The 25,463-nt window shown below is 54.4% G+C and overlaps 8 protein-coding genes across 8 annotated transcripts; 4 read left to right on the top strand and 4 right to left on the bottom strand.

Moving 5' to 3' along the window:
* Positions 1–732: 732 nt before the first annotated feature.
* Positions 733–1,618, bottom strand: TRIREDRAFT_1912 (uncharacterized protein; the record flags this gene model as incomplete). Its single annotated transcript, XM_006960864.1, has 2 exons — positions 733–1,296; positions 1,364–1,618. The coding sequence occupies 2 exons, from the start codon at positions 1,616–1,618 to the stop codon at positions 733–735; spliced, it is 819 nt and encodes a 272-aa protein (XP_006960926.1).
* A 1,497-nt stretch (positions 1,619–3,115) lies between these two features.
* On the top strand, positions 3,116–5,117 carry TRIREDRAFT_54391 (uncharacterized protein; the record flags this gene model as incomplete). Its single annotated transcript, XM_006961635.1, has 7 exons — positions 3,116–3,323; positions 3,378–3,508; positions 3,956–4,155; positions 4,209–4,467; positions 4,532–4,574; positions 4,639–4,868; positions 4,953–5,117. 7 exons carry the CDS (start codon positions 3,116–3,118, stop codon positions 5,115–5,117), a joined length of 1,236 nt encoding a protein of 411 aa, XP_006961697.1.
* A 1,257-nt stretch (positions 5,118–6,374) lies between these two features.
* On the bottom strand, positions 6,375–8,443 carry TRIREDRAFT_21256 (phosphatase 2C-like protein; the record flags this gene model as incomplete). The annotated part of the gene is made up of 3 exons (XM_006960926.1): positions 7,697–8,443; positions 6,578–7,585; positions 6,375–6,495 (listed from the first exon to the last, which is right to left on the bottom strand). Exons 1-3 carry the CDS (start codon positions 8,383–8,385, stop codon positions 6,375–6,377), a joined length of 1,818 nt encoding a protein of 605 aa, XP_006960988.1. The 5' UTR covers positions 8,386–8,443.
* A 1,309-nt stretch (positions 8,444–9,752) lies between these two features.
* Positions 9,753–10,864, top strand: TRIREDRAFT_54514 (uncharacterized protein; the record flags this gene model as incomplete). Its single annotated transcript, XM_006961634.1, has 2 exons — positions 9,753–9,909; positions 9,996–10,864. The coding sequence occupies 2 exons, from the start codon at positions 9,753–9,755 to the stop codon at positions 10,862–10,864; spliced, it is 1,026 nt and encodes a 341-aa protein (XP_006961696.1).
* A 122-nt stretch (positions 10,865–10,986) lies between these two features.
* Positions 10,987–13,027, bottom strand: TRIREDRAFT_53569 (uncharacterized protein; the record flags this gene model as incomplete). The annotated part of the gene is made up of 3 exons (XM_006961205.1): positions 10,987–11,832; positions 11,888–12,151; positions 12,695–13,027. 3 exons carry the CDS (start codon positions 13,025–13,027, stop codon positions 10,987–10,989), a joined length of 1,443 nt encoding a protein of 480 aa, XP_006961267.1.
* Positions 13,028–16,211: 3,184 nt separating this feature from the next.
* Positions 16,212–17,865, top strand: TRIREDRAFT_21255 (uncharacterized protein; the record flags this gene model as incomplete). Its single annotated transcript, XM_006960925.1, has 2 exons — positions 16,212–16,455; positions 16,553–17,865. Exons 1-2 carry the CDS (start codon positions 16,377–16,379, stop codon positions 17,863–17,865), a joined length of 1,392 nt encoding a protein of 463 aa, XP_006960987.1. The 5' UTR covers positions 16,212–16,376.
* Positions 17,866–18,669: 804 nt separating this feature from the next.
* TRIREDRAFT_102799 (uncharacterized protein) lies at positions 18,670–19,813 on the top strand (the record flags this gene model as incomplete). The annotated part of the gene is made up of 4 exons (XM_006961633.1): positions 18,670–18,786; positions 18,997–19,205; positions 19,284–19,545; positions 19,658–19,813. The coding sequence occupies 4 exons, from the start codon at positions 18,670–18,672 to the stop codon at positions 19,811–19,813; spliced, it is 744 nt and encodes a 247-aa protein (XP_006961695.1).
* Positions 19,814–20,755: 942 nt separating this feature from the next.
* TRIREDRAFT_53314 (uncharacterized protein) lies at positions 20,756–23,103 on the bottom strand (the record flags this gene model as incomplete). The annotated part of the gene is made up of 3 exons (XM_006961204.1): positions 20,756–21,292; positions 21,354–22,982; positions 23,035–23,103. The coding sequence occupies 3 exons, from the start codon at positions 23,101–23,103 to the stop codon at positions 20,756–20,758; spliced, it is 2,235 nt and encodes a 744-aa protein (XP_006961266.1).
* Between the last annotated feature and the right edge of the window lie 2,360 nt (positions 23,104–25,463).

Raw genomic sequence — 25,463 nt, 5'->3', positions numbered from 1 at the left:
CTGCCGAGCTATCGGAATGCGCTGGGTGGTGCCTTTTTTTTACCTGTATTTCTCGTGTCGTCCGTTTCTTCCTCTCTCTCTCTCTCTCTCGCTTTACACGCCATATCCATCCTTCTCAGACTCGTGAATCTCCCAACAGCATGCACGGAATGCTGGCAAGGTAAGTCACACCACTCCCTGCAACCTGGGATTCGCTCTCGGAAGCCGTCATCCCCTTCTCAGCTCTGTCTATACGAGCGACTGCATGCATTCGACGCCACAGACGCAGGTAATACCTATGTACCTACCTACTTTTACTCATAGTACGTACTCGTATGAGCATGTTATATATCTGCGGGTACCGTTTAATTTCCCACGGTTGTCAGATCCCCAGACCAGCCCTATCCACCCTCATTACAAGCTCCTAGGGCTCCGTTACGTACGCTCAAGGCATTTATTTCGCTGAGGTAATGATACCTATGACGGAGTGTGTGCATGCAGCCAAAGGGCCGAGCTTGTTCGCGTTATCCTAGTCATCTCGGCTCCGGGCCGCGGTACATGCACCATCTTCTGCCCTACCAGAGCCTGGGATTGCCCGAAGATGAATGCAATGAGAGGCAGACACGGGGTGCTGTCGACATCTGAAACACTCATTAGGTCAATTTGTTGTATAATGCGATCATCGCAGTATCCAGGGCCGTGGTAATGGCAGTCGTATTAAGGAGAACCTTGCAGTAATAGGCTTTTCGAACATCATAAAGCTTCTCGAAACTGGTCCATAATCTGCTGGCCCATGGTGCGCCGTCGATCGGCCTGCCCTTCTGCTTGGCTTTGGGCGCCAGTGGCCACACCCGTTGATGGAATTTCCCCTTCTAATCTTCTTCTCAACCCTTCGAACTCTGCGCTTCTCCTGTAGGATCCAGAACCCACCATCCAGCCAGGGAGCCTCCATGTGGTGAATGAGGTGGGCAACAGCCCTGCTCTCCAAGAGTATCCAACGACCCAACCTACCGCAGCTCCAATGACAGAGCCCGGCCACTGCAGCAGAGCCAGGTGAAAGGCAATGGCATACTGGTACGACTTGTCCGATAGCGTGACGCCGGAGAACTGCTCGTTTGTAGGTGGCGCTTGAGACGTCGCTATACGGTACTTGTACATTTGCGGAACCATGGCATGGAATTGGGCCAGAATCGCAAAGATGATGGGCGTGGGCCCAGCCGGCATATAGTTGAATAAGCCCGGTGCTAGGGGTCGGAGCACGGTGAGGATGAGTGGCGGGAATATGGCCGTGAGGAGCGATGAGATGACGAGGAATGACTATGGTATTCATGTCAGTAGATGCAAGGCCAGAATAGCATACAACGATAGGGGAGGAAGCACTGACTGCATATTTCCTGGATCCCCACATCCGCTCAATTGCTCTGAGATTATACAGCGATATAGCTGCGAAGAGAACCTCTGTAGAGTTGGTATAACATAGTTGATATGCAAGGAGCCGCCAGAACTGCCGGTACCGAAACAGATGCGTATCGATGAATATGTAGAAGTAGTGCTTCGCATCGAAAAGGCTGGCGGCGATCGAGGTCGAGACCAGGCCTAGCACGGTGAGCCGTGTCACGGGGGCATTCGTAAACGTCATATCTGCCTTGTCGTCTTCTTCACCCCTAGTTTATATAATCATGCTGGGAAGTCTAGTCCAGTGGCGGGATTCGTGGTGTATTCAAGATCGAAGGTGGAGCGGATGCGCAATGCGCCGCGGCAAAAGGGAAGAAGCTGCGCAGCTCTAGGCGCAGTAATGAGTCCGGAAATCGGGAGCTTCGGTGATTTCGATAGGTTGCTTTGACTGGGAATGCATCTAGCAATGCATCGCCGCAGAGGAGAGAAGATGTCCAAAATTCGCAGCCCTTGCGGATCCGATATTGGACGAGAGGAAGTTGAGAACGCGACAGCCCACTGTTGGGAGAGTCTACTGACATGTGTCACTTCCTAGGTAGGTCACGTGCCCGGCCTCAAGAGCTCTGAAGTGCTCGGCAGTTCTTCAAGTTACTAGAGCAGGTGGCACGGAGCAAGGTGGAGCTCCTACCGCCTTCTGCAGAGGAGCAGGACGGGAGTGTCCGGGGAAGGTGGAGACCGTCCACGGGTCGAGCCTGCATGAATCTGATGGAGCAATGGTCGGAAGTATTTGGTCCCAGGATTCTGGTCCTTGGACTTGTAGCTTTTGATAGGAGATACCTAAGGTAGTAATCAAGTAGAACACCGCGCTCAGGTGCCTTTCTACCGGTGTGGCGCTTGTATGTACCTAGGTAGGTATGTACAGATGCCCTTACTTCAGGATACCTAGGTACCTAACTTATTCTATTGCCAACTTACCTACCTTATGTGAGATGGCTTTCTTCAACCTAGTAATACCTACTACTATGCTCATAGGTATGCTCGCATCATTTGCAATTCTTTTCTTCTCCTTCCAAGGCATAAAACTACTTACCTACTATACCTATGTCTCATTGACAAAATGAATCATAAAAGGGTTCTATGACGACAGCTGCGGAATACTAGCACCAGCATTTGCCTTGGCAGGTGTCACCTCGCGGCAACTGGCGATGCAACCCGAAACCCCTGCATCTCTGTCCCTCCCACCACAATCCGCCGTCCAATTGCTCCCTCTCCTCCAGCTCACGACTCGCCGGAGCCGAGCTGCTGACCCCATTCGATGCCAAACAAAAACCGGAGGACTAAACAGAAGCGGGAATCGCCTCTCTTTTCCACCTTCGTTTCACGTCTTTTTTATCTCGCACTTCCGGGACCCCACCACGACTGATTAGGAATCATTCGCTCTCCATCGGCACCCAAACCGCTCGAACCGCCGCCCTTTTTCGCCTCGCAGACCCTCTGCAGTCCCTCTGCAGTCCCCTTTTCCTCCTCCGCATTCACGGTAGCATCAGCATCCCACGGCGTCCCTCCGGCCCGAGATGCCTCTGGCCAATCTGGGGTCGCTGCTCCTGGAGAACGCCGTCTTCCTGATTCACCTCATCTACGTGCACATCGCCCTCACTGATGCCGGGCCCAGCCAGATCCTCCTCCTGCATCTGCTGTCCAGCCTCGGCAATCGCCGTCCCGACAGCCTCGAGACCGCGCCATGGCCGCCCCTCACCGTGATGCCCTGGTAGGCTCTTCCACTCCGACTGACGGCTACGAGTCGCCCACCGAGGAAAACCAGCCCGCCTTCTTCTTCGGCCCAACTCCGACCGCCTCTGGGGCGACGACGCCGGCCAGGATCCCGATAACATGCCAGGCCTCAGTAGCAGCCGGCGTCACGTTCCTTGAGCGCGCTCACCCGCGTCTCGGTCGCTTGCAGCAGGCCCGTGCTCGCCAGCCCCCAAGTCGCGATCCCAGCCCAGATGGCTATCAGTCGTCGAATGGGCCGTCCAATCTTGACGCTGTCGTTCGAGATACTGAGAAGAGCAGCGTACACCGCCAGGTTGGGCTCAAAGACCGCATTGCTTGCTATCAATGGCAGTTCTTCACCATGGTAAGTTGCAAGAGGAGGGGCAGGAAGCGATTCATGCCGTTACATGAACTCGAGGCAAACGTTTCGGACCGTCGGCTCACCATTCCCACCAGACAATGGCAACCGGAGGAGTAGCCAGCGCACTTCATGGATGTAGGATCAGCCACCTCTCCCTCCTCTCTCACTCTCACGATGTATACTAACGTGAAGACAAGTGGTCTACCAAGCCGAGTGGGTGACTGGCTTTGGCATTGCCTTCTGCCTCCTCAATATTGTGCTCTTCCTCACCAACTGCGTCTTGATCTCTATGCGATTCTATTTCCGTCCCGGAAGCCTCACCAAATCGTTCACAGATCAAGTGGAATCCTTGTTCATACCCGCTTTTGTAAGACTTGGCTCACTCTCTCTTCGTCCTGTCTTGACGCATGTCTCATTAACTGACCATTCCTTGACAGTTTGTGTCGTAAGTTTGTCCATTGTTCTCCATTCTTCGAGACGAACTTCTCATACATTGCCAGCATTGCCGTCATCCTCACCAACATATGCCAGTATGGCGCTCCGCATTGTGGTGTTTGGCTCCTCAAGACCTTGCAAATCCTGTTCTGGATATACACAGGACTGAGCGCGGCTGCCAGCGCTGGCCTGTATCTCATCCTGTGGTCAACCTTGTAAGTTGCGTCTTCGGTTCGTCAACCTCGTGCCTATGCTTATGCAACAATAGGGTGTTCCCAATCCATATGATGACGCCGACCTGGGTTTTCCCTGCATATCCGCTCATGCTCACGGCTCCGTTTGCCGGTAACCTCATTGCGGCGGCCTCCGCCACTGGTCGTATCGACGTGTTGTATGCTCCAGCGGTTGCTCTATCAGCTGTTGCCACTCAAGGCACGGGATGTTTGATATCTCTCATGATATCGTCCGCTTTCATTTATAGGCTGATGACACAGAAACTACCCCGGGACTTCCAACGGCCTGGTGTTGTAGGTCTTTCCCGAGAGGCTTTGCACCCAGTTTTCGCGTCAAACAACTAACCATGCCTGTTAGTTCATCTCGATTGGACCCTACGCTTTCACTGCTGCGTCAATTGGTAAGTATATGCTGCCTCACTTCTCAGACCATGGATGATCAAGCAATTCTAACTCGCACTGAAGCACAACTCGGAAGTCAAGCCAATGTTATCCTCCCCTCGGGTTTCCTCGGCACAGTACACGGTGCCGACATCATCAAGGTCATTTCCATTCTTGTAGCCCTTTGGCTGTACGGCCTTTCCACGTGGTTTTTCCTGGTTTCTGTCGGATCACTATGGAAGTATGTCCGGACGGGAAAGGGCATGCCATTCCAGATGACTTGGTGGTCATTTGTATTTCCCAATACGGCTCTCGTAAGCATCTTAACAACAACCCCTGTCACTTCCCATGATCACCTTGCCTAATCATTTACTCACGTCTTCTCCTCCTGTCTTTAGGTCAGCGCAACCGAAATCATGGGGACCATTTTCGAGAGCCGGGGCCTGCAGCTGTTTGGATGCGCCATGACGATTGCTCTTGTCATTGCGTGGGTTAGCATCTTTGCGACGATGATTGTTTGCATCAGGCAGAAGAAGCTGCTTTGGCCAAAGACCAAAGCATAACGACATTCTGTGCAAGGCAGGCAGGCAGGCAGACAGACAGTAGATGCATAGCGTTGCAGCGTGGTTTTTGGTTGGAATTATCGATACCCTTGCTGTAAATATTTAGGTGTTGTTTTGGTAGAGAGAGGTTTAAAACACAGACATCTCGTGTGAGCGTTGTAACAGAACATTATTAGGTGCTGAAGTATTCAACCGACAGACAGACACTTGAAGCTTTCTTTGGTCAATGTTCAAAAGGCAAAAAAAGAAATCTTTGACGATGTGTTGCGATCGTCAAAAGGAAAATTTGAAGCATCGTGCTGATGCTTCAAAGGGTCTGGCCGGGGATTGAACCCGGGACCTCTCGCAAACAAGCTGTAGGGTGTACCCTAAGCGAGAATCATACCACTAGACCACCAGACCGTAGATGTGGTTGTTGAATGTCGCAGTCGTAGAAGGGCTCATGGACCTTCTTGCCTGCTGTTCGGTCATGCATTGTTTAGCGAGACAAATCTCGAGATTCTGCTGGCGTCTTTTTACTTTGTGACGGACGAAGGATACCCTACAACGTAAACTGTTTCTTCATCGATTCGTTGATCCACGCTCCGTAAATAACTAGCAATGGTCTTATGACGAAAGATCTGCTGTGGGAGACTCCTCTTGAGAAGTAATGTTAAACACATGGCACGATGGCCGACTACCGAGTTGTTGTGAAGACTTCCAGAAGGACCGAAGTCCTCACTCATAGCAAATGTGCAACACCATCACCAACAATACATGAGTCGTGTCTACCATATCACGAGAAGGAACAATTAGGTAATTTTATACTATAACAAAGATAAAAACACTCCATAACACCGCAAATTGTATCGCCAGCAATTAAACACACGCCCCCCTCTGCAGAAGCTGCCGAGTTTTTCCCTGCTTGTAATACCTTGTCCTTCCCCCGTCATCACTGTCTCTCGAAAACCAGTACGCCACGCCTTACAACGCTCCCTAGGTCAATACTCTAATAAACCCACAGCATCGGGTTAGGATAAGAATGATAGATAACAGCAGCAAAGACACAACACATGTCCTTCGCGTTGGGCAAAACCCGTGGACTCTTCATGTCTCTGGGCTCATGTCGCTGCTTGCTGGAATGTACTCATCTGTCGCTGCCACATGACAAGAGGATATCAACCCTGTTCATTCGAATCGTCATAAAAGTATTTGCACGGCAAGCAACGCCGTGACCGCCGCTAACAATGCCAGTAGTAGAAACCTAAGCCAATACTTCTAAAGCCTAGCTCTAGGGTCTTGATCTGTCGTCGCGTCTAGGTTGACTGTGACATCGCCAGTCTTGTCGCTCGTCTTATCACCATGGCCAAAGAAAATGACTTGAACTGTTAAATCATCGCTGTGATGGGATTAGCATGAACACGCGAGCTTATCAACCAAAGGAAAAGAGAGAGAGAGACAGAGAGAAAGGAGAGACGAACCGATATCGCCTGGAAAAGGGCGATGGGAGTGTTAGGAGAGCGCAGACCTGCTCATCGTTTGCTCCGCCGAGGGCGTTGCGGACGAGGTGAGTGGCCACGTTCTTGTCCCTGACGACAAACCGATCTCTTGCGTCGGGGTCGATTCCCCACTGCTGCACGCGAATCGGCGTCTTGCCGTCGAAGCCAGCGGCTTCTTTGCCTTGCTCCACCGGGAGCGGCTTGCTCTGCGAGCCAAAGACCTTGGACCAGGCCTTGTCAAACTGCGAGCTTGGCTTGCCCGTCTTCTGCGTCTCGATCCACTGGCCGACGAGGCCCACGACCTCCTCGTTCGTCAGCATCTCCCAAAGTCCGTCGGTGGCAAGCACAACAAAGTCGCCATTCTCCGGCTCAATCTTGGTTGTTGTAACGACAGGCTCCGCCGTAACGTAGGGAGGGGTCCTCAGCAAGGGAGACGGGCTCCGGCCAAAGAAGTTCTCGCGAAGTCTTCCGGCGACCTCACGGCTCCATTTGTAGACAGCATCTCCAAAGGCACGGGTTGGCTCCAGGCCCCCCAGAACGCGACCGTTTCGGATAACGTGCTCCTCGCCGGGATGCTCCATTCGCATGCGGGCGACCTCGCTAGGGTTGCCTCCTGTCTGGTCCTCGGAGAGAGCTGTGGCTACCCACTTTCCAGACTTTGACCGACGCCCCAGGACGGCACGCGAGTCACCAGTGCAAGCCACTCGCAGCAGCTCGCTCCTGCTGTCGTAGAAAGAGAGAAGCGCGCAAGAGCCAGACAGGGCAGGCTGCAGGAGCTCGGCGGCGACAGCCTTTGAGCTTGCCTTGAAGACCTTTTCGACGCTCTTATGGACGATTTCGTCGTCGAGACGGGTGAAGCCAGCCTTGATGGCGGAGTCGATGGCTTCGGGAGGCGGGATCTCGGTGGAGGAGGCCTTGTAGGTGCTATTTAGTTCTCGAGCCACGTAGCTAATGAGGCTTTCTCGCAACGTCGCAGATGTCGTCCAGCCTCTGGGATTGAGCAGGTGTCATGTTAGCATGCCGTACGGAAGGGGACGTGGGGGCGCATATAAGTAGAATAGTCATGATGGAGATGGAACAGGGACAGAGAGGTGTACTGACGAGTGGCCATCGAAAACTCCCCAGAACATCCAGTCGCTGCTGGTGACAACCTCTTCCCCTTCAGGATCGGTAGGAGGGATCCGGACGGGCACCTCGACGATCTTCTCTGCGTGGTCATCCTCGATCGGATCATTGCTCCCCAGCTGGACCAGGTCGTAGCGCGTGACGCCCTGGCCGCGGTTGACGTAAAAGGACTGCTCCTGGCGGCGCAGCTTGGCGGTGGCCTGCTCGGGCGTGAGCATCTCGACGATGCGGTGGCCGTCCTCGGTCGAGGCCTTGTACAGCGGCCCCTCGCCGACAATGGTGCCCTGCCTCAGCTCGTCGGCTCCGACAACCAAGACGGTGCGCGTCGGCGCGGCATCGGCCGCCCCGCGGGTGGTGGTGAAGCTGTGGGTGACGGCGGCGCCGGGCACGGAGTCGGCGCTGTTGTACTGCCAGGCGCCGTATCCGAGGATCAGACCAGAGGCCAGGGCGACGGGCAGGCGGCGGAAGTACATGGACGATCTCAGCGGCACATGGGCAGCGCCGGGCGGGCGTTGCGGGTGCGCGTGCTGGTGCAGGAGGCGATGGTTGTGATGATGATGGTGATGGCTGGGGTGAGGGCCTCGGGCCAGGACCGGGCTGCGCACTTGGCTTCGCACGCTGGGGCGATGACTTGTCCGGAGCGCCCTGACCGCGGTGCGATGCATTTGGGCGGCGGCGAGCTGGGCTTGTGGGAACGGCGATGGCTGGTGGTTTATGAGATGGAGTCCCGTCTCGCGCTCGTTCTGCCTCGGGTGATGGAGCTGACAAGGCCGCGGGACAATTTGGGGGGTGGAAGGGCTGGACGGGGTGCAAGGTTGCTGGGGAGGGGCGTGCGGCTGGCTGGGTATCTGCACTGTGCGTAGTGGGCAGCTGGCAGCTGTATAGGGAGCACCAGAGAGGTGTCGGGGGCTGTAGGCGCTGAAGGTTGGCAGGGTCGTGCGCTAGACTGCAGCGCTATCGAAGTGACACAGTGCGATATGGGTGCACTGGCGCGTGTTTCAACATCACCTATCGTATCGGGCCTAGGATCTATAGCAGCAAGCTCATTTCGGGACTGCGCCCGGATCCCTGTTCGTCTTTGTTTGCAGGTTGTCTAGATGCTTTCACTCTTGATTATTACTATAAATAGGGGCTATTCTCGTGATGTGTTTAGTACTTGTACAAGCTGCACCTTTGATCCGAGGCTGTAGATGCTTGTGGACGAGTCTGTGTGAGATATCGTGATAAAGGGCGATGGTTGTTGGCTGTTCTTGTTGAGGTGTAATATGTTGGACAATTCGCCAATAGTAGCCTTCTGCTTCACCTCCCTTAGGTAGGGTTCTCGTGATGGAGGCGCTTACTCGACCCGATCATGTCTGTATCATCTATAATCGTACTTGAAGCAAGAGACTTGGCAATTTACCATCTACATGAGGTAGGTATGTTCTCTATCACCTGAGGTGCTTGGCTGGTGTTGCCGACGCTGATGCTCTAAGGAGCGCCCAATCTGGCAGCACAGGACAGAAAGCGCACAGATGGACGCCAAGTGGAAGTTGTGTCGAGGTTCCATTCGGTCTGGGTAAGGTAATCTTCAACGCGATGCACTAGAACAAACATCTTCACCGATGGCCTCGATCTCGAATTTGATCACATCTGATATCGCCTGTCGAGTGATGACGTAGATTCCAAGAAGCAGAACCCAATGCCCTCGCACAGCTTCGCGTTTCCATGTACTGCCTCATGCATCTTGTGCTCTAAACCCCTCCATTGGCCCAGGCATCATGTCGGGTGCGTGCATGCCGCCAGCGTGGGGTCTCGAGTGTGCTGTCATTAACCTCGAGCGTTTCCACCATTTCAGGCCACCTTATTCGACACCTCAACCCAGCCTACCTACCATATCCCGACCTTTTTTTTCTCTTCTCTACTTCTACTTCTACTTCTTCTTCTTCTTCTTCCTCTTCTTCTTCTGCCATCCCGCCTCTTCCTCACTTAGACGAAATCTCCCTCTCTTGCACACTCACAAGAGCTCACCGCTGTACCGTCGCGCAACAGAATGGCAGACACCGCCACCACCAACGACGCCGACGCTGCCGCCCAGCGAGCCGCCGAACAGGCGCGCCTTCGCAAGGAGCGCCGCGAGGCCAAGATCAAGGCGGGAGGATCCGCGAGGCTGGAGAAAATCACCGGTGTGGGCGGTCGCGTCACTGGAGGTCCGTATACCGCTTCTTTTTCTCCCATTTCTTTCGCCTACCTTAGGTATAAGCATACTGACGATAGGGTCAATGATTGAACATAGACTCAACGCCCATCATCTCCCCGTCTGCTCCCGCCACCCTCTCCAAGGGCGCCTCCTCGAGCGAACAGCACCTGGACCCCGCCGAGGTCGACATCTCCGAGCACTTCTTCGCCCCGAAAAAGTCGTCGTCCCGCAAGACGCTCGATGGCGTCTTCTCGCCCAGCCCCGAGCCGTCGCTGTCCGAGGCGCAGCTGCGCCAGATGATGCTCGGCTTCGACCGCCCCGACCAAGCTCCCGCCGGCGTTGGTGGTGGTGGTCCGCAAGCTGCTGGCCTCGGCGGCTCGCAAACGACGGGCCTTGCCCTGCCGCCCGGCATGGAGGACGACCCCATCATGAAGATGATGTCGCAGATGATGGCCGGCGGCTCCATCCCCGGCTTCGGCGGCGGCGGCGCGGACGGCGTCCCCAACCCCTTTGCCAACATGAACCTGCCGCAGCAGCAGGCCGCCGTCCAGCTCCCCAAGCAGTCGTCCCTGTCCCTGTGGCGCCTCATCCATGCCCTCGTCGCCCTCGGCTTGGGCTTCTTCTTTGTCCTCACGACGAATTTCCACGGCAGCAAGATCGAGCGCGAACGTACCGCCCTGGCTTTGGACGAGAAAGAGGTGGACGGTGAGATTGAGAGGCGCAAGAGCTTGTTCTTTTGGACATTTGCTACGGCAGAGGTCTTGCTGCTGTCTACTAGGTTCTTCCTTGACAAGAGGAGTACTAACGCTTCTGGATTTGTCGCGACTGCCATCTCGTACTTGCCGCAGCCGTACCGGGGATATATCGAGGTTGGACAGCGATACGTGCAGATCTTCTCCGCTGTCAGGACGGATATTCTGACGTGCATCTTTGTGCTTGGAGTTGTCTCTTGGTGGTCACAATGAGTATGGCTTCACATCAATCTCTCATTTGTCATCGTTTAATAGGCAGGAATGGATCATACAAGGGTTTTATAAAAAAATAATATCATCTGAACAACTGGCAACGGTATATATATCTGTCCCTTTCATTTCCTAAGAACCATACCCAACAGGCCTCCCAATACGCCCCTGACCCTCTTCGGATTCTCCAGGGCACACGTAAACACCACCGCCGTGCTCGCAGCAAATATCAACTTCTCGCGCCATTGCTTCTCCAGGGGATACCGCCGAGGCGCCAACGTCGCCAGAGCCCTCGGCGCCACAAACAGCGCCATGTCTTTCCTCCTGCCCACCGTCTCGACGAGCACGCTCCATCCACATAGAGAGCACCCGGTGCCGACGCAGAGACCCCCGTCGATGAGCTGGCGGGACTGCGTATCCTTGCCGAGAAGCGAGGGGCCAAGACGAGTACGTGCCAGGCACACGCCGTAGTAGAAGAGCGTGATGAACGTGGCGAGGAAGGTGGATGATCGGCTAGAGCCGGTGACGGCCTTCATGAGGTTCATTCGCTTGGGCCTGCGCAGCTGGAGGGCCAGGGCGAGGGGGAGGTACGTCAGCATGGACCACTTCCACGCACGAACGAAGCGGCTCAGGGCGTGATACTCGCACGACGGGCCGCAGCCCATGTGGACAATGTCGCAAGGGAAGGGGACCGTCTTGGCCGGGTCGCCCCATTCGGCGGGCAGGCCGTAGTCGTCGCACATGGAGCCCAGCAGCGGCGCCTGGCCCGTCTCCTTGCCGTAGACGAGCTCCCCGTTCCGGCAGCGCCGCAGGGCCTCGATGAGGCGCAGGTCGACGGAGGCGGCGGACGTGATCCACTTGTTGTAACTGCGCGGCAGGCTGTCGGGCGAGTAGAACCACGCCCACATGATGAGGCCCGAGGAGGCGGCGAAGACGGCCGGGTCCATGAGGCGGGACAGCAGTTGCTCGACCTTAGCCGATTAGCTCGAGAAGGGAGCACAGCGATGAGAGGCTACTGGTACTAACCGCAGTCCACTCCCCGGACGCCTTGCGCCGGGTGCGGCGCTGGGACCACAGCTCACCGACTAGGACGTCGGCGGCGCGGGTGACGGCGAAGAGGGTGAGATCCATCGTCCGGCCGCCGTAACCACCGCCCTCGGCGGCCTCAGCCAGGCCTTGCTGCACTGAGGCCAGCCCGGATTCCACCCACGAGGAGGAGGAGGAGGGGGGAGGAGTAGGAGCCTGCTTAGACTCCTTGGACCCTTTAGACCGCTTAGACTGCTTGGGCTGCTTGGACTGGAGGAGCTGGAGGCTGAGCCAGCCTGAGATGAAGGTAGATAGCCATCGTGCTAGTCTGTGTCGTTGTCAAACCCCAGAAACCCACTCGTCAGCTTTGCTTTCGGCCAATATATGGGTTCAAAGGGGGGGTCGTGCCCCTTGATGGACGTTGCACAGGAGATTGGGCGAGGCTAGTGTTGTTTCTATATTCGGAGACTTACCTGAGTTGTGTTGTTGCACTTAGCTGAGTGGCAACGCGACTGATGATCTTGAGCAGAGGTTCCTATAAGTCCAATATTACGAGTCCGTTCGTCAGCATGGTTCATTGACATGTTTGATGCTACAGAGTGAGTGTGTCGTTTGGGCTGATGTTGACCACAATATAGTCCCAGACTAGTTTACGAACACGGGACTATCACAGAGCAGAGACAATTTGGAAGCAGCTGGCGATGGAGGGGGAGTGAACGCCATGTTCTCAAGCCAAGTTCCACCTCCTGTTCCTCAAGCCTCACTCAATCTCGAATCTCGACCCAGTTCAGATATCATCATTCTTACCTGCAGCATAGTCGAGCCTCCCACGAGGGCAGCACAAAACGTGGGAAACCGGCGCGGATCCAGGCCGGTCCGCAGGATTCGAAAGGCCGAGTCCTTGAAAGACCGCTCGTCTCGGTCGGCCGAGAGATACTTCTTCTTGCTCTTGCGCCGCTTGGAGATGAACTGCAGCATCAGCGTCAGCAGCCGCGGCGCAACGGCCGAGGCATAGCCCAGCAGGTAGGCCCGGACCAGGGGCCGCAGGGCTGCCGGCAGGACGTTGAGGCTGAGCGGTCCTTTGCTGGACTGGAGGGCTTGCAGGGCTGCCAGGGGCTTGAATTCCAAGGCTGAGGCCATTGCCGGTGAAGGAGGTTGCGCTGAGCGACACAAACACACACACACACACACAAAAAAGCGAGGGGTGATGTGGTAGGTGTGATTGCGAGTCCAGCTGAGGCAGAGACGAGAGAAATGGATGGCTCTAAGAATTGAGCGGCCGCATTGACCTCTGAAGAATCAGGCCCTTGCGCTGGGACCACGATGATCCCGGGGCGGACGGATGGTGTTGCCCAAAGATGTAACGCGCCGCTCGCTTTGGATATTGGAGGGATGCCGGCAGTTTTGGATGTATCTTCTTTTCTCTTTGTCTGCTGGGTGGTGCAGCGGTTCTGATGGCTGGAAGGGGGGATCTGGAGTGTGACGCGATCTCTGGAAGCTGGTCTGGCGCGGTTGGGTTGAAGCCGGTGGGTGCCGTATCACGGTCTGACGCAGTGGCGGGAAGAGCAAGTTAGTAAGGAGAAGAACGGTGGGAAAAAAGGGGTGGGATCTGATAGGAGAAGGACAATCGATAAGAAGACTCTGCAGAACGGACGAAAACAACAAGAAGAGGGACAAAAAATGTGCATTGACAGACTCAAAAGAAGGACAATGAATCGTCAATTCGTCCGACGTTTGGCGTTGAACGTTTGAAAGGGGAGTTTTGCTGTTAGGCTTAGGTAGTCGCACTATTTTTGAGGGTAGGTACATGTTGGAGCACGGAGATTTAGTACGGTCTGGAGTAGCTTTTCTAGCGTCTGATGCGGATCGCGTCAGGTAGCTTCACCTCCGGAGCCTCGGCAGAGAGCCAGCATCAGCTTCCGCATGCGACACCTCTGCATCTCCTGTGCCCATGCTACCCATTTGCACGATACGATGCACATGAAGAACCAGGAAGATACATCTGCCTAACTTGAGCAAAGAGCTCAGTACTGTATCGCCAAACACAAGACCGTATGGAGTCCTTCGTGACTCAAAGTGCTGCTGCTAGTATTTTCAACTGACACGCCACGAGCTCCAGCTCCCAGCTCCACCCAAACACGGGGAACTTCTGTTCCTTCGCTTCTCAATTTTGCTTCCTCTTCTTCTTTGGAAGATCGATCAATAACAGGGGGAGGGGCAGACGCGGCGAAGCATCTGCGACGCTGGAGCCCATGGCTGGAACCATTCCGCGAACCTCGGCCGAGTTGTTGTTAGTCGAGGCAACACAGGCCAATGTTCAGATCTGGCAATCAAGGCCGGCACGCAGCAAAAATAAAAGAGCGAGATGGGGGTTACCAAGTGCCAAACAAGGGGGCTTGCTTCTCAGAACGGAAATCAATACTACGATTCTAAACTGCATGGTGTAACATCTACTCGGCATAATGCTGATCATAGAGCAGGCCTGGCTCGACTGCCGTATCCATGAACCCCAAAACTGGCCTAAAGACAGTAACATCGAAGGGAGCAACGGTCTGCAACAATACAAGCAACGACCTGAACCCAGCCAGCTGGGAGTTGAACAAAAAGCAGTCTTGTTCGGCGCATGTCCGAGTTGAGCAGGTTCGTAACATAAAGGGAAGCAGTGCTACGGAGGGGCGGCGAATATCTCCGTACGGAGTATTTTTTAACGGGAAAGCTTGGGTCGTTCCTAGATTTCGCATCGCCGCGTTCCGTCATCGGTTCGTTTGTTGTCTGCTCATCATTGTGTGTCTCTGGCTGTTGGTTTGGCCGAGAAAGGACGCAAAAAGAAATGTTGAGAATGGCATGTGATGCTCGCTTTGAACGATTAATGGACTAAGCGGGGGTTTATCGACCGAAGTAGGTGGAGTGGAAGGCTGGCATGACGAGATGGTACATGTATGGAGTACGCGCTGGTTTTGCGAAAGACCAAGATGCTACGGAGTACTAGCTACCTAGGTGGAAAAAAGTCCCGATAGAGCAGTAATGCGCATAAACGGGCATCTGCAGCTAGGGGCACGCCCCAAAATCAAAGCCCACCAGGTGACTTGAATTAGCGGGCCAGACGGGACAGGGGTCCTCTGATCTGGTGCTTGATGTCTGCTCTCGCTCATCGCCAAAGCCGGTGCGGAACGAGTACGAGCTTTGATGCGTAACAATGAGAAGAAGCATCGAATCGTGGCTGCTTTATTAGATTAGACCGTCATTGACGCACAGCCGCAGCCGGTCGAGCGGCCGAGTCAAGCCCACCGCCGGTGTTACATGGAGCCGCTCTTTCAATTCTGTAGATGGAACTAGGTACCTTACTACTTACTATTGCTGTTGACGTTGAACAATTCAGTAAAGTTCGTCTCTAAAATCATACATGTACCTTGAGTATCAGAGATGGAAGCCTTGACGAAGCTCATGTATGCGCCTATTACTCTAGCTAATATACCTTAAGGTACAGTACAGAAACCGAGTCAGCGACGGCCGTCTGCCGCGTCCCGAGGGGCTCCGCTGCCTGGGCTCTGCACCGGGTTTGCCTGCTTGCGTCAGGTCTCTGGCTACATGTAGGTACTACTAGTAGGTGCTTACCGACGGCGAGCGTCTGAGTACATGTACAGGAACGTGAAATTCGGGCCATCCAGTCCTCGTGCCCCTCGTGGGGTCGCCGCAACTGTCAGGACTCACTGCGGACGGTGGAGTGACGCCTCACCCAGTTTGTACGCTGGAACTTTTTATCTTGGGTAGATCTGATGAACATTGGCTTCAATTAATGGAACCCAACCTATCCAGCTGAAAGATGACTGCCCTCTTTTTATGAAGCGACTTCAAAAATGTTCCTTGTCAAACCATTGATATCTGGACTGCCTCATCTCTTTAAAGTGATTGACCGTATGTACCTATGTACAACTCTACTCTACACACCCCACTCCATCCCTCGATCCGCTTTAGCGATGCACCCGCCTAAACCACCGCTGCAGGCCAGGCCCCAACCCACCCAGACACCACCTGGACCGCCCCCCCCGAGCCAAAGCCCCGAAGCCGTGACCCTGATGTGCCGCTGCAGCACCTTTAGTACCTTACCTACAGAACCTCCACTGGAACCTGTACTGTCCCAGTACATGTAGACGGACGGTCGCCCCACCCGCGCCAACTCGGCCTCACCTCATGTTCGTTTCTTCTGCCTCGACGTTTAAACCTCCATCCCCCCGTCACTCCTCGTTCCGCTACCCCGGATTTTCTCCCCCAGCCTCTCTTTTCATGTGCTTCTCCAACTAAGATCGCGTGCGCCTCCTCCCAGACACAGCCGGCCACAGCACATGTCCGCCCGAGCCCAGCCCGTCTGCAGCGCCTCGTTCCGGCACCGCTGTTCCTGGCCCAGGGCGTCCTCGCGCAAAAGCACTTGATCACGGATCCCGCCTCTCGCCGCCACGTCCTCGAACTTTTTTTTCTCCCAGGCGCCTCCATGCTTGCCGTGCGGCAGCCCCTTAGCAGGATGGGATCGTCGCAGCCCGATTCCGATCCTTTCCAGATGCCCTTCGGATGTATGCTTTTTGCCCTTCCTTCCGTCTTCAGCTTTGCCTGTCCGGCGCGCACAACTTCAGTCCTGGACTCAAACTCTCTGACACCCGCCGCCTTTAGATTCCGTCGATGGCGCTCAAGAGCCTCTCTTCGAACCCCCCGAGCCCGCGCCCGGCGCTCCATTGCTGAGCGAAACCGACAACAAGTTTCTCAGCGACTTCTTCGACGACGTGGCCGCAAACCAGTACAACATGCCGTCCTTTGGTGAAGGCCTGAACTTCAACGCCTGGTTCGACCTGCCTCCCCAGTTCATGGGAACGGCGACATCATACGGATCACAGGCTTCGACACCAGCTGGCCCCGAGTCTCATCTCCCTTATTCCAACGACTCCCACAACTCCCACGCCGCCATTCCCGGCTCACATCTCATGCCGCCGCCGCCGCCGCCTCCGCCTCCTCACGCTCAGTCGACTCCTTACCAGCAGCACCCGTCCGATGATGTCTTGAACGCCGCGGCCACGCTGATGCAGAACGGTCCTGGTCTGCGTGGAGCTCACAAGAACCTTGATCTATCCACGCTGCGGCGGCCTCTTGGTCCTCCCGTCGGCCATCTGCGGCATCAGCCCTTGGAAGAATTTAGAGAGGAGAGCCGCAAGAGCATGGCGCACATTGAAGTTGACAATACCTTTGCAGAATGGATGTGGGGCTCCAAAGGACGGCAGAACTCTACGCCACGGGCCATTCCCGTGGACTATCAATGGGGCTCCGACTCCAACTTTAACCTTCATCAGGGCTATACGCCAGGGGCGAACAAGGAGACTGTCGAATTACAACAGCAGGAGCAGCTCAAGTGTCTCGAGTGCTTAGAACCCAACAAGAGTGCTGCGACGACTCGTCCTAGCAGTCCGACGAATAGCCAGTCTACTTTCTCGCTTGGCCTGCAGAGAGATGTATCAGAGGCCGCAGAGAGACCAGCCGACCACGACGACGACGCACCGCCTCGCAAAAGGAGAAAGAGCAAGATCGTTAAGAAGGATAGCACAGAAGAAGGCGACGATGAGGGCGTCAACGCGATCAAGCCTGCTGCGGGAAAGCGGAGGAAAGCAAAGGGCGAGCGAACCGGATCCGTCTCGTCCCCTCCCACAGAAGCTGGCACCACACACAAGCGGCGGAAGTCGGCCTTGAGCGCAGCCAAGACACCGCGGGAAAACTTGTCGGAGGAGCAGAAGCGAGAGAACCATATTCGGAGCGAACAGAAACGCCGGACTCTCATCAAGGAAGGGTTTGACGACCTGTGCGAGATCGTCCCGGGGCTCAGAGGAGGTGGGTTCAGTAAAAGCACCATGCTGACGATGACGGCAGAGTGGCTGGAGGAGCTATTGCTGGGGAACAGGGAGTTGACAGCCCAGCTTGCCGCCATCGAAGGCCGATGAGCGCCACGGGGGGGGGGAAGGCTTCCTTTTCCGTTGTTTTTGTCTTGATGATATCAGAGCGTTTGAATACCTGGAGTCTGGGGTTTATTGTTCCACGGGACGATTGCGAGGCGTTTTGTGCTTTCTACATACACTTGGGGCTCTCGTTCCCCGGGGAAGAGGAAAGGTGGCGGCGGCATAATGTGTGGTTCGATTCTTCAATGAGTAGAACTGAAAAAACAGAGAGCGATGAGGCCTGTGTACCTTGACGTTTATTATCTCTATACACCCCTCTTACGAGATTGGTAGGCGATGCTCAACCGGCATCGACGAGGACACGATATTAGATAGATGGATATTGAACAGAGACAAATAGTTCCATTCTTTGTTTCATGGATGATCTCATGAAGTCGTGGATTCAATCGGTACATGTACTCTTAGCATCAAGTCGCTCCCCCCCAGCCATTCAATTAGTAAAAGACAGCCAATGATATCAAATTACATCCGAGCCGAGGTTTGTCCATGCACAACGGTCAGCCACTCAAACCCACTTCACATGCTGTAGGCACATCTACTAGCTGAGTTGATTGCACCAACGGCTGAATACCTCAAGAGAAGCAATCACCAGCCACTTTACTTTCACGACCAGACCGACATCTTTGCCACATCTCACTCTGCCTCTTCTTTCTGGCCTTCAACAAATAAACTCGACATCTTACGTCCTCACCAACTCAGATCAACAAGCAAAGCACTCTCGCAAGCCGTCATAGCTGAACCCCTCATTCATCAACGCCCATACCTATCTAGTACTCACCCATCACAACCATGGCAGAACCACAAGAGCCCTTCCCCGGCGCAGACGGCATCCGCTCCCTCAAAGACCAAGACTCCATCTTCAGAGCCTTTGACTCTTACCCCTGGACCAAAGACGCCGCCTTTCTCGTACGTCCCACCAAACCTCTCTCCCTCCCTCTCTCTCTCTTCATAGGTGTTCCTCAATCACCCCTCCTCCTCCTCTCTCACATGATACCACCTCTTACCATGATATCTTACCCCCCCCCCCCCCCCCCCTTCCCAAATCACACTCAATCTCATCTCACATAGAAACACAACAATCTCACAATCATTTCTGATACCAATCACATATAACAGTCCGGCCTCCGCGCCATCCTCGGACCCCCCAACCCCTCCTCCTCCTCCCAAAAAGGCTCCCTCCGCGACATCGCCACCCACGCCCGCATCTTCTACTACGCCCAGCGCATCGGCGTCAACATCGACTTCGCCGCCTACCACGCCTGGCTCGCCCAACACCCAGACCACAGCACGCCTCACATCGTGCCCCCCGAGTACGAACAGCAGCCGTCTGCTTCGCCCACGCTAGCTGCTGCTCCCCCCTCCTCTTCTCCTTCTTCTTCATCACCAACATTTCATCCTACTAGTACTCCGTCCCATACAGCAGCAGCAGCAGCAGCACCACCACCACCACAAGCAGAGGCAACCCCGTGGCAACAAGCCGCCCCCAAAGCAGACCTCTACGTCCAGCGCAACAAACCCTCCTCCCCCTCTTCCCATTCTCATGCGTCCTCATCAGAGCCAGAACCAGCATACCCAATCGCCTTTGCGGAAATGATCAAGCTCCTCCAGGAGGGCAAGCCCATTCCCGGCATCAGGCAGATTCCCAACACCATTGAACGAGATCCCGTAAGTGTGAACCCCCATTACCTCATTCCCCCCCCCTTTCTTTCAACCTGCTTTAGCTCTTTTTGAATCATATCATCATGCTCATGTATAAATCTATTCTGCCCTCTTATAGGCAGTCAAGCCTGTTGGATCCCGTCCCGTCCCCAGAAAGCCTTGGGAAAGGGAGGCTTCCGCTACTGCGGAGGCGAGTTCCGGCTTTGCAGAGAACATCCTAGATCTCGAGTTTCCCCCGGTGGAACAGGCGGCTACAGCTGCGACACAGTCTTGATCAACCCACGACATATTCAACAGCTGTGGAAAGGACCCTGATATTAGACTACACTTATGGCGTCTTACTGAATCATACATGTAGACATGGTGTATTCTTGGTCAGACAGCCTTCTTGACGCCAGTTGGAACACATACCATCACAGCTTCATACAGACATACCTCTTTGAGCCTGAAAATCTGTCTTATTAGACGCCCTAGCTTTCATTATCTGCCATCACGACAACTTGTGTGTCAGGCACGCAAGTGCCGTTGTCACGACAAAACGAGAAATCCTGTAATAAAGAGCGTCGCAACTATTAACACAACTAAGCCTTCTTCGTATAACATCCCTCCATCATCTCCGTCGCGCAAACAAAATGCATTCTCCATTGCAAGTGATACACCGCGCCCCTCTCCTCCCCTTGCACTTCATTTTTTTTTCTTTCTTTCTTTTTGTTCTCGTCTGAAAATGTTCGAGTGGCCCGCGGGCTCCTTCTACCAGAAAAAGTCAGCTTGATCTCGTCTCGAGACACATGGGGGGATACAGACCATCCTGGGTGAATGTGCTATCGTCTTTACATGTCGAGATGCAATCTGAGCTCTTGTCAAAGAGTATGCTGTCCTCACGGCTAGCAGATGTGGCCTCCTGCATATTTCAAAATGCATAACCATGATGTGTCCAATGCACCCAGTCAGGCAGTAGCCAGCTGAGCGTAGGATGACGGGTGATCTGTAAATTGATTGCATGGGAAGATGTTCATAAGAGAAAGTCGACAAATCCTTCTGCGTCAACTTGCGATTCGGGCAAGGACAACAAGGGTGGATGTTTGATATGGGAACGAGTCGGCAACATGTGCTAAGTCGAACGAACAATTTTGCGCACTATCACCTGGCTCAAAGTTTGCCAGATAATGAAGAAGCGTCCCGCACATCCATTAGTCCACAAAACGCCAATGCCGCATCAACGGTACGAGGTCCCGAACCGTGTTGGTCCTGGTCCTCCAATGCGGCCGCTGCCCATGCCCGGCCCAACTCCTGGGCCAGGGCGAGTCGTGACCGCGTGGTTGGTGCACAGCATCCCGACACGAGATCCAAACTTGGAGCCCCTGAGAGAGACCATGTGCTTTCGTATGTGGGCAGCAACCATCTCACGGTGCTGAGGAGAAGCGTTGTTAAGAATCCACTGAATAAGGTAGTTGCCGTACTGGTCGCTGGCAATATCAATCAGAGGAATGCGGGTGCGGTCGCGGCGTCCCTCGCAAACTCTATCAAGATATCGACCCAGGAACTCGGCACTACCAATCTTGAGACACTTCTCCACAACCTTGGAGGCAAATTGGTCGGTGCTATACTCCGCAGCGTATCGAATGACGTGGTCGATGGCCCGGCTGCGGTCAGGGGGAGCGCCGTGTTCGCAGATGTGCTGGATGCACCAGTTTCCGAACTGGCCATGGGCCACAATGTCGATGTTGGCGAGAACTTCTTCAATGCAGGGACGCTGGTAGACATACGTTAGCAAGCGTTTCGCCATATTCTCGGGTCAAGCTTTCACCACGTACCTTGTCTTCCTCGAGGCAATTTTCAAAGATGTTCTGAACGACCAGGCTGCCAGTCTCTCCAAGGGCAACCTCATGCCACATTCCCCTGAGGGACTCATTGACGAACTTCATAATTTGGGGAGGAGATTCGGTCCATCGCAGCTCAAAAAGCTTCTGCCAGACGTGACAAGCGTATCTGTGGATCACGGTCTCGGGAATCCGACGAAGGAGCTCGTGAACCATGATCGCCTTGTATTCTTCTGGGACCGAGTCAAAGGCCTTCTGGACGACATGGCATCCAAAAGGATCCATGGATAAATTGAGAGTATTGCCACGAATGGCTTCGGCAATCTTAATAACCTGTTCCGGGGTTCCGTGCTCAAAGCAGCGTTGGACGAGGAAGTTGCCAAACCTGTTAACCATCAAGGGGTAGGCCTGCGCCACGATTGCTTCGACTATCTCATACTTTTGTTCGGGAGTTCCCACCTTGAGCTTCTGCTGCAGAAAGATGGAAGCTTGCTGGTCATTGTTGCACACGATCTTGTCAACAATGTACTTCCAGTTGCAGTTCACGTTTCGGTCGAGGAGGCGACGGTAGTTGAGAGGCTCTGTTGGCGGGAGATAAGTTGGTCCCTCGGACGGAACAATCTGTTTCTCATCAGCATGTGGATGATAATGAGTAATCTCCATCGAGCTGCTGGCTACTTCGCTCTTCCACCCGGCTTTTGAGGTAAACTCTGAGGCATGGGGAGACAGAGGAGTGCCCATTGCCTGTTGATGAAATTGGGGGTACATGTTCATGCCCATCGGAGTCATTGCTGGGCCGACTCCAACGTGAGCGCCTGGCACTGGGACGGACACTGGACCACCGACCGAGTCAAACTGATGAGCTGGACCGTTGACATTGACGAAGGAACCCCCGAACTGGTGGTTTGCGCCCAATCTGCTGTCGAAGCGAGCACTACGTCGGTTAGATGGAGGACGCATCATGAAATCGTGGTCCGGAGCCGGACGTTCGAGACGATGGTTGCCAACTAAGACGTAAGGCGAGTTTGGGTCCAAACAGTTTTGGTTGAATCCTCGACCGCCAAACCAGTGAGCTGGAGACGGTTCGGGAGCAGGCGGTGGGATGGAGGTGTTGTTGGCGAACGATGCCTTTGTAGCCCCCCAAATTCCGCGAGCACGATGGAGTGCGGCAGTAGTAGAGTCGCTAGTGTCGGACTGAGTATCATCCGGAGTGGCTCTGTTCCAGATATTGTCTCGAGGAGCTGCTTCAGCACGAGACATTGCGTCGGGATCTTTGGCTGACCGGGACTGGGCAAGCTCTTGATCCAGCTTGGAGATGTGGCTGCGAGCTTGTGCAAGCTGCAGCTTCAAGCGGAACACTTCTTCAGCATCTGCACGAGGTTCCTCAAGCGCGACACTGGCCGGACGGGTATTCGGGGCCGTGGCGGAGAAACTTTCGGTCACTGGGGTGATGGGGAGCGACGTGCTCGATGGGGTCTGGTCATTGACTCTCAAGAAGGAACCATCGTCATCCACTGGTTTGACAGCGTGGCTTTGTTGATTGATGGACATCTGCTGCTCTGACAGCCTCGTGAAGGGTTTCTCCATGTGATACGAGTTGCTGGTGAGCAGATTGTGAGGTGGCTGCGAGTATAATGTGAGTACAAAAACAACCACGAGAGCCAGTGGTAATGACACTCACCTTTGGGTAGCCCTGGTTCGCCAGCTTCGAGGTAGTCAAGGGAGAAATGCCCTTGTCCTTCATTGCAGCGCCCGATCCGATGTCCTAGGACAGCACGGTAAGCGAATATCCACCATCACGTTACTTCGGGCTCTGATCTTGGAGCCAAAAGTCGGGTTCATGGGACGCCGCGTCGAAAGTCCTCAGACATCAAATTCAGGAACTGGTAGAAAACTTACACCAGCGGCTGCAGTAATCGAAAGCACGTCGATCGCCTGCACCAACATGTCCTTTGGGGGGGTGCCGTCTGGCAGTGGAACCGAACGCGGAGGAGAAGAATCAGAGGAGCTGGAAGTCGACATTTCATCCGCAGGAAAACGCTCGCAGGGGGTAACAGATAAAGAACAAAAGGGAAAGGCACCAGCGGAAGATGCCGGAAGAGACGATCTTCCTTACGGGAATCAAACAAGGCGCAGCGTGCGTGCCACAGACGGAAGAGGGAAAAGAGAGAGGAAAGGAGGGAGAAGTTGGATGTGTGGTGCAGAGGGAGAAGAAGTCGAAGGGACAGAAATTGCAGAAGCAGATGTTAGTGGTCGGCTGGAGTCGCGGGTGAAAGAACGGCCTGCCAGGCAGTGCAAGGAAGGAGCTGGCAGCACCCGTCAGTCCCTATCGCCAAAAATGGACACCGCCTTGTCTGCCACTCGCTAAGGCCACGACACGAGGCAGGATTCAGACGTTGAGGAGGGTCCGGCAGCTGTATTTGCTGCTTGAAGACGCTGGAAATGGCTTTTGAGCAGTTGTGCAGCGTTAGAATTGATGTTTGCAGGCACATCAAGGCATCGGAAAACGATATATATATCGAGGGAAGAGAAGAGAAGAGAAGAGAAGAGAAGGGAGTTGTAAGAGGATGAAGGAATCAGGGAGACGCATCAGCTTGTTCGCATTCTGTCAGTGCTTCGAAAATTGGGCGACTGAGCACTGCAAGCGGCAAAACTCCTCAGTGAATCACAAGGTGCTCCAGACGAGCACTCGGAAGTTCTGGCATCGTTTGTCTCCTTTCCGCATAATGACAATGGAGAAAAGCGGCGCGAGAAATGCAATTCATCGTCTCAAGAAGGATCTCGATGCGTAAAGAGTTACAAGGTTTGGTGCCACCTCAGGAGGCGTCAAGTCACTGCGCAATCAACGTTGATGTAGAACCTGGGCCGAAACAATAGCACCAGAGGTCTGCCTCCCAGTGCAAGCGTTTCTCCATCCCGACGTGCTTGGCATATACAACTCTCTGCCATACTAATCTAGTCCAAGATATTTTACTTGTATTCTTGCTTCTTCTTGCATAGGTTCAAGCGGCCCAAGCCAAGGGGTAATTGTACAGTCCCAGTCGTTGCGACAGTCTTCAAAGTGGCATCACAAAATCTTGCGTCACCAATTCCTCCAACGCCTTTTCTTTTCCCATCTTGATAGCCTGCCTCCGTGATTCTCGTAGACCCTATTTCAGGGTGATTGGACATGATGCTGTAGTATAAAGGACGCCGCCAGAGCGGATAATGCGCCGATTATCGCTTCTTTCCCGGAGTGGGAGCTGTAAGAATTCTTAGCTGATAGTCGTTCTGAGCACCAGGTAGATCTCGACGTTGACTTGGACGTACCAGGTGGGCCCCTCTTCTTCTTCGGTGCACTCTTTCCACGTTGTTTGAGCCTAGAGTTGTAGTTTCAGCCGACTGCTCTCTCAAAAGCTCCCTCGCAATTGCACCTACTCTTCAATGTACTCGAACCGATCCTCCTCGGCTTCATCCCATGTGGCAAGCACTGGTCCAAACTCCCGCTTCACATCCTTGATCGTCGCCAGCTTCCGGGGGTAGTAGGCGGCGAGGGCTGGGCCTTTGAGTCGCTGTCGCAAGACCTTATTGCCCATGCGAATCCCCTCAGGGTTGAACGTCGAGGCGAAGACTTGGCATTGCGCCTAGGGAAATCGTTAGTCGAGCTTTCAAGATTGCGAGGGGGGACCTATGCGATGCGGTGGGTTTACCTTCATCAATGCTACTAACCGCTCTCGAGGGATGCTCATCTTTACATGCTTGATCTCGAATGATGGCATCAGCTTCCTGGACGTTGAATGAAGTTTGAATGCGCCCATCAAAAAGAAAGTGGGCTAGTCCATATCGGGCCTAGACCCTGCTGCGCGCTGAGAGGTGGGCCTTTTGCTTGCTGCGATTCACTCGCCCAGGAAACAAATCCCCGTCAATTCATGCTTGGATCTTCACATCATAGCGACGAACTTTATCACCGAATTTGGTGCTGGTCTTGAGAAGAAGAAAAAATGACCAAGCGACCAAATTCATCCCCCGGAGCAGCCCAGGGTGCAAAGCGGCAGCAAATTGGGGACCTCAGAAAGACCGGCGATACCGTCAGCAGCAGCGAAGCAACAAGTCAAGCCTTCACAT

The sequence above is a fragment of the Trichoderma reesei genome (assembly GCF_000167675.1).
Source record: "Trichoderma reesei QM6a unplaced genomic scaffold TRIREscaffold_1, whole genome shotgun sequence".
Lineage (NCBI taxonomy): Eukaryota > Fungi > Ascomycota > Sordariomycetes > Hypocreales > Hypocreaceae > Trichoderma > Trichoderma reesei.
Note: the sequence above shows the minus strand (reverse complement) of the source record. Positions and strands in the feature narration are given on the sequence as shown.